This window comes from Eurypyga helias, unplaced genomic scaffold (genome assembly GCF_000690775.1).
Source record: "Eurypyga helias isolate BGI_N326 unplaced genomic scaffold, ASM69077v1 scaffold13991, whole genome shotgun sequence".
Taxonomy (NCBI): domain Eukaryota; kingdom Metazoa; phylum Chordata; class Aves; order Eurypygiformes; family Eurypygidae; genus Eurypyga; species Eurypyga helias.
In genome coordinates this window covers 1-7,964 of record NW_010231591.1, presented here as the reverse complement: position 1 = coordinate 7,964, position 7,964 = coordinate 1, and the positions used below count along the sequence as shown (strand labels likewise).

At 37.0% G+C, this 7,964-nt stretch overlaps 1 protein-coding gene across 1 annotated transcript in view; it reads right to left on the bottom strand.

Annotated features, from left to right (window-relative positions):
- Nucleotides 1-6,408, bottom strand: part of LOC104516710 (adenylate kinase 9-like) — a gene marked incomplete at both ends in the record, with an annotated part of 14,477 nt that extends 8,069 nt beyond the window's left edge. Inside the window, 4 exons of the mRNA XM_010161135.1 lie at nt 1-24; nt 3,131-3,349; nt 5,358-5,564; nt 6,346-6,408. The exon at nt 1-24 is cut by the window's left edge and continues 196 nt beyond it. Coding sequence (XP_010159437.1) covers nt 1-24; nt 3,131-3,349; nt 5,358-5,564; nt 6,346-6,408 — 513 coding nt within the window. The remainder of the gene's footprint in view (nt 25-3,130; nt 3,350-5,357; nt 5,565-6,345) is intronic.
- Between the last annotated feature and the right edge of the window lie 1,556 nt (nt 6,409-7,964).

The window sequence follows — 7,964 nt, the reverse complement described above, 5'->3', positions numbered from 1 at the left end:
CTTGATGACATCTCCTTCACTTAGCTGTAGCATATACAAAATGGGAAGCAGCTGATTAGGTTTGACAATTGGCTCTGCAGAGACCTCACAGCAGCGTTCCAGTACCTGAAGGGGCCTACAAGGAAGCTGGGGGGGACTTTTTACAAGGGCCTGTAGTGACAGGACAAGGGGTAATGGGTTTAAATTGAAAGTGGGGAGGTTTAGATTGGATACCAGGAAGAAACTCTTCCCGGAGAGGGTGGTGAGGCACTGGAACAGGTTGCCCAGAGAAGCTGTGGATGCCCCGTCCCTGGAAGTGTTCAAGGCCAGGCTGGATGAGGCTTTGAAGAACCTGATCTAGTGGAAGGGGTCCCTGCCCATGGCAGGGGGGGTGGGACTAGATGATCTTTCCGGTCCCTTCCCACCCCAACCATTCTGTGATTCTATGACAAAGACTCTTCTCCCTCTGTCCTACAGAAAGAGCTTTATGGACAGGTAGAGGAGTACCAACTGTATGAAACAAACCATAAAAGCTGAAATTCATACAAGTGGACATAATATTTTGTCTGAATCTGAGGAAGTTCCACACATAGGCAATTCTTGTACCTAAAGATAAAGTAAACATTGAAGAAAGAATATTCACTGTTTCCAGTAGGTGGTACCATAACACTTTCTGTCCATCAAGAGTGTAGTCAGACAGGTATAACAATTGTAATTTTCCAAGAATAAAGAAAATAATGTTATTCCTCTGTGAATTAAAAACACTGAATTTGCTTGGCAGGAGAAGATACACTGAGAATATTGTATTCAGCAGAAGCCATGTACAAATGAAGAGGACAGAAAAGAATTGTGGTGAAGTGTAAAACCACAACACGGCAAGCCAAAAACGCTTTTAGTAAAATACGTGCCCTGCTGGTGAAATCTTTTGAAACACATCAGAGCGCCCTCTAGAAAATCTGTAGTGTTGGTGGATCACTGAGACGTAAGAGGAGCGCTGATGGCAGAAGTGGTCATTGTAGAAATGCTAAATGAATTCCTTGCACCACCGTTCACTATGGAAGAACTTAGTCATGTCCCTGTTGCAGCCCTTCGTGGAGGAACTGCCTTGAAGTGTCAATAGAAGATGTGTTAGAACAAACTGTTGACATCTGCAGAAAAAATTGCCCTGACCAGATGGCATTCACCTTACAGTTCTAAAGAGACTCAGAAGTGACATTGTTGCTGACTGGACTGTAACCTATTCCTTACGTTGGTCTTCTTCCAGAAAAAAAGAAGGGGGATAAAGTGACCAGTTTTTGAAAAGTCCTCCAGTACAGATCCTGGCAAAAACAGCACAGTAAATGTGTCCCTGTACTGAGCAAATTGAAATACATTAAGAAAAAAAACAGTAGTTACAGGCATACATATGAAATAATGGGGAAGAGCTAACTCAGATTCTTATGGAGGGAAATCACACCTCACAAATCTATTCATATTCTTTGAATGAGGCAGTAAATATATAGATAAGTTGATCTGGTTGTTAGAGATGGGACTGTTGTACTTGCCAGACCCTTCTCTGATTAGGTTCCTATTCCTGCATCGTCATTTCAGGGCGCTTGCCCCCAATTTCTAAGACGTCAGAGGCCTGTTCTACTGTATATCTGCTCCTATTCCTCCTTCAGCTCATCATTTTTATTCTTTGCTTATCTAATCAGTTGCATAACCACTTCTCTCCCCCTCCCCCCAATTTAATCTAAAAGTAATTGGCATATGCACTATCTGCCTTTCTACAAAAAAACCTCTGGTCCGTAATCAACTTCATCATTTCTATTATATCCTAAAATACCCTCAAAATGATCCTATTTCCCTTTCATTATTGTCAGCACATACATTTCCACTGTCAGCATACCACTCCGATTTTATCTAACAGCTTTCTATGACTTCTTTCTTCTAACTGAATTGTACTTTCTGATTGGTTAAAAAAACACCATACAGCATAGATGAATGAATTGGAGAAATGGAATGACAAAAATTCAGTGAAATCTAATAGAACAAAGTGCAAGGTCTAGCACGTAGGGACTAATAAGAATTAAACATAGAAGCTGGGGTTCAGTAACTGGAAATGACAGAAGAGAAGAAATATCTGCTTCTATTAAAATGTCTCCAGATTATTAGATGGCAATTTGATGCAGCCATGGAAAAGGCAATTCTGATCCTAAAACATTTTAAGCAAGTATTTTGATTATGTAAAGCCATAATAAGAGCTGATCTGTACACAATTCTGATTGCCAGTGTTAAAGAAGGAAAAACATCATCAGTGACAGGTAAAGACGCAACATGATGACTATGCAAAAGGCAATAAAAGTTACTTGATTAATTAGCATAGAAAAATGAAGGTCAAAGTATGTTTCCTTCACAAATATTGTGGTTTTGTATCTTGTTCATTGTTTTTTTTCTAATCAACCCCCCCTTTTATTTCTGATTTACTCACAATACAACCTGGTTTTATTTCTAGCATTAAAAGCAAAAATGTACCCACTAACATTCCACTTGCTACCTGTAAGACTGTATCAGCCCACTTTTGGGGATAAGACATAAGTGGTTTCTGACCTCGACTTTCCAGATCTCTAGTAAAATACTATGGAATTAGATTTTTGCTCTCCAAAATTTGTAAATTTTGACAACAAAGAATTATTGCTGATGAATTACATACCTTTAACATTTGTTGGTTTACTTTTTTGCCACTGCTAGGGTTGGTGGTCAGCTGTGTGGCTTCTTAGAAATTCAAACCCCAAATCCTTTCAGTTTGTTTTCACTGCTTCTGGAAGGCTTTAAGACCTTTGCTGGTGTCCTGTGTTTTGTGTGTCATTAAGAATTGGGCATTTCTTTCTGATTCAGTGCCACCTTTGATTGTGTCACCAGTGCTAATGTAACAGATTTTACTAAATGTCTCTCAGCCTTAATTTAGCTGCAACACTGCAAAGACTAACAACTTCTATTATCAATGCTTGCTGTATTTTGTGTATATTCAGTGGTGCAGATACGATGCAGTAATGTGGTTTTCATTAAATATTTCTGGTATTAGTTGCTATAGTATGATAATATTTTTAAATGTGAAATATATTTAAAAAATATTACTTGACAATGTTCTTCAGCTCTTTAAGAACATTACCTTGATTGGATCCCACTGACCAAAAGAACTTGGAAATTTATATGCAAAAACTAGCATCTTATGCGCAAGTGGCAAACTTATTGGGTAGCATTTCTCAAAAATGCTTCCACGATTTTCCATGAGAGAATTCAGCTTGCTATATATCTGGTAGCGCACGATGTGAGGCTTTCGTCGTCCATTGATCTCTATTTGTGGTATTAACAGTTTTTCAAATTCATCCTGGTTAATGAAAACATAATGAAATATTAGAATTATAAACATGATTAGATTTCTAATGACTGACAGCAAGATTTTCTGGGAACTATCACAGATTTCACAAAAAAAAGGACAATCTGCCAAGTAACTTTGAGGAGCTTTATCATAGTAGACTATGATAAAGCTAAAGCTTGAAAAGTTATCTTTTATTTAAAAAATAATCAAATACCATTTCTTACCTACTCCAGACAATTTAGGATGGCTTATTTAGTTACACTCTAAAAATATGGCTGCTCTCTGGTGACTTATTATTCTCCAGTTTATTCAATTAAATTATAAAAACAATCAATTTTTATAGAGTTTTCTTCTAGCAACCCTAATACAAGTGCTAATGCGTTTCAATGTCATCATTCAGTTTTCCATAAAAGCTGAAGATTCCACAGTGTCAAAGAGGACCAACAAATAAAGAATCAGAGAACAGTAGAGTCTTGAATAATGATTCAGAAATATTAAGTTATTTAAAGTTATTCATACAGGCATAAATGTTCTTGGAATTAAAGAAGTAATGGGAAAATATTGAGTAAGCTGTAACTAGGGGATATTAGTAGCATCTAGTCCCAATATGTAATTCTATCACATGATGCTTTTTCTGTGTAATTCTTCAATTTACATATAATATCTCTATAGATCCAGAGTCTTGGATCTTTCCATTTACTGTCTTAAGCAGAACTCAGTATAATAATGAACCCTAAACCACCAGTCACCTCACTTGTCACTGAGATTTATGGACTTCTTGAGGGAAACAAAAGTTGCTGACTCTCTTAATTGCCTGTTACTTTTCTGATCAAATTTTTAATTAGTTTACTACTGCCACAAACTATATGCTCCCAAATGACAGAGTGGAAAATGCTCCAAGAACTATGATATTCCACTAGCTTTAACTTGAAACATTGTATTGTTATGCTAAGGCTGTTACTGGGATTTCTTGGGTTTTGTCTCTCATGGCCCTTATCTGAAATTCTTTCCAATTCTATTTTGAAAATTCAGTTTATATTCAGAGACGTGAAATTAGCCACAAGCTTCAGAACCCCTAAAATTATTTTTGTGATCATCATTGAGATACCTGATAATATGCATTGAATATTTCCATAACATTATGACACTTTATGGCCACTTTTGAAAGCTGAATGTACTTTCAATTCAACTTCCAAAATTAATGGCAAGGTGAATCTCTGAGCACAAAACATTAATCTTTTCCACACAGATTATGCTTCCTTGTAGTGCAAAGAATGTTAGGAGTTTATTCTTGATTCATCTGACATTTAATCCATTAACTATTAAAATAAAGTGAACCTTTAATCAGTCCCACTTAGTGTGTGGGTAAAGGTTGGATTCATTGTGCAAATCTTACATCTGTGTTGTGGCTATCTCCTTCCCTAAACTTTCTCTCTGGTCAGCAGATGGAGTTTGTTCTAAATCAGTAGTTCAAATCCTGAAGTAAGATACTCAGTAACAAAATGGCACCGATGTGGGTGTCACTGTCTCAGATGTGGGCATTAACACTGCAGACACCTACAGTGAGATGAGGTGACCTCACCACAGGTAATTGCACTGATTTCAAGAAAATTACCTTACTAAGAACTGTATAAAAACCCAGAATTGTCTAATAAGAACTTTGCCTTAAAAATGCTTTTGAAATACTGTTCATATATTTATGACTCTCTAGTTTGGTTGCCTGCATCAGCCGACCTATCAAAAAGGAAATAAGGACCCCAAGACTGGGTAAGGGTCTTTTGGGAAACCCAAAAGTTTCCTTTGCTTTCTTCCCCACAGTATTACTCTTATAAATGACATACTTCTAAAAGTATATACTTTCTCACTACAGATTTCATCTTGCTCACACATTTAGATCACAATTACAGCAGCACAGTTGTTTAAACACTGTAACTTTTAAATTTGACCAAACTGAAAACTCTTCTTGCATCATGCATTTATGTAATTTAACAAAACCAGCAGTGGAATAGGTAGGTACCTGTACACCTTGTAAACTGTCTATTTCTGAATCAAACTTTTCTGCAATTTCATTTTGTATGCGGTCAACAGCATCAATCTCCTGCTCTTCTTCAGCCTCTTGTTCTTCTTCTTCTAAAAACTCTTCTTCAAGTATAGCTTCAACATCTTCATTTTCATTCTCATCTTCCTCCTCAGTGCCTTCATAATGCTCCTTATTTGCTAAAGCCTATAAAGGTAAAATATTTTGTTGTTCCGTGTCTATGATACAGATATTTTGAAGGAACATAGAATTCTTGTCTCTTTTTTAATTAGAAAAATCATTAATTCAACAAAACCTCATTTTGGGGTGTCTTTTATTATAAGCAAAAATCTAGTAAATTCTAGAATCATATTTCAGAAGAAAACATAGAAAATATGCCTAGTGCACCCAGTGAAGCATTATTCCAAGAGTGCTTAAAGAACTGCAGTGCTACACTGCAGTTTTGGTAAGAGGAGTATTTTTTTTCATACATAGTATTGTAGGTTGGCAGGACTTTGTTATAAACAAGCTTGTTAGCTGAAAGTGTAATTGACAGAATTTCATGAGCAGTCAAGTAAGTACATTAATGCATTTATAAATATACTTTGTAATTGAGTTTGGGCAGAAATCGTGGTACAATCCTATTCTGGATTAACGGTGGATTTGACAGGGTAGTTAAAACACATGCCTAATTGCAATTAATGGGGTTACTCTTATGCTTACAGATTAGATACATTAAGCATATTTGTAAGTGTTTTGCTGAAGCGGAGAACATATTGAAAATTCTTTTAAAACTGTTTTTGGTGTTCATGAGTCAATAGTTTCTAAAACAACTTAAATGTCATGTCAAATAAGTTTCTGACAGTCTCTCATATTTTTACTGTTCTGCATGGCCCTGAAAGCTCTAGAAATTTCTAAGATATGAATTGAAGCAAATAAATAGAAGCAAACACTTCTATTTAAAATCTTTATGAGCTTGTTTTCTTACCTTCTCTTTCTTTTGTTTTCGTTCTGCTAAAAGTTCTTCTCTTCTTCTAGCAATCTTCTCATCCTGTTGGTGAAAAACAGATGAAAGAAGACAATGCTATTTGCTAATAAAAGCTCTCTCTGAAAATTGGTAGTGTGACCTAGAATGAATGTTGTTCTTTCCATGTTAAAACTATTTCCAGTTGCTTCTAATGTTAGAAAATACTATCTGCACAGCTTGAAATTTTGCAAACCAGGTATACCTCTCTACGAGGTGAACATATAAGTAAATTTTAGTAAAACTAATTTGGCAACTTCTGAGATTGAGATTAGAGGGAAAAAAAGACTGATTCTGATCACACTGGAAACATGATAATATTTTTATTGGTAAACTACAAACTTTCTAAACTTACAGGTGGTTTCTGACATTTGGCAAAGGGGTGACTGAGCACAGTATTAAACGTGTGCTATTCCCTATGCCTGTTTAGAACTGCCCAATTCTGACCAAGTTATAAACATTAGAAATATAGTCCCCTCTACCTACTCAGTTGATACATGTCAAATACCTGATGGCTAACTCCTAACTCAGAAGTAGTAAGCAGAAGCATTCTAGTTCAGGCCAGTGGACTTGATGGGGATTCAACCTGTAATTGCTGTTCTTGCACACTGTAGTGCTGTCACCTGAACTGAGGTCAGAGAAACTGAGTATGTCAGGCAGGCAATTTTAGAAATCCATAACTCCAAGCAAAGTGGCCTGGGTACCAGAGCATTGTAAGCAGAGCAGCCACAAACTCTGCACAGATTAATTTTCTCTACTCTTCTGACTAAACTCTGGTGTTCCTGAAGGACACAGCAGTGCTGGTGTACTCATTGCTCTTGGTATCCTGTTGCCAGCTTCTTGCAGTGGAGGAGGAGACTCTAGGGTAGCGTTCAGCTGGCCTGTCTGCTTTTCCCATACTCTCTGTATGTCTCTCTGTACGTCCTCCAGCTTTAGCAACAAAAGAAGGGGTGACAGTATACCCAGCAATGCTGCATTCTCACAGCACCAACCGACTTGCTCACCAACTGGATGCTATGAAAAAATATACAATGTGTAACTAAAAAATATATTGCCATACACATAAGCAAAAATATGAAATTACTGTTACTCAGGAAATCCTGATTCTGATGTTCCCTTAATGCTTTTATCAATTTGTATCACTGTTTTGGGTATGTATATGCATTCTCAGAGCCAAGCTCTGGCACAGGCAGTTCAGAAAACTTCCTGGTATGGGATGAGCCTTGTCCTAACTTCCTGGATGTCAGCTGCTCTGTATGAACTTATGCTCAGACCTTTTCTGATAGTACATGTGAAGCACTTTATGCCACTTCTATAGAAAGTTAGGAACCTTAAATATATTGCATGTGCTGATTGTAAATGTCTGCATAGAAGTTTCAGGTTACTTCAAGTAACTTGCAACCTGTTCAGCAGTAGACACCGCTTTGTTCAAATGGGAGACTGTGCAGCTGAAACGGCACTGAGAATGTTGCTGAGCACTATAACATTTCCGTGCAGAGTATCATAGTTGGAAACACAGACACATACACCATACAGTACCCACGAAATCAGCTATGGGAGATGCAGGTCAACTCATAGAATCA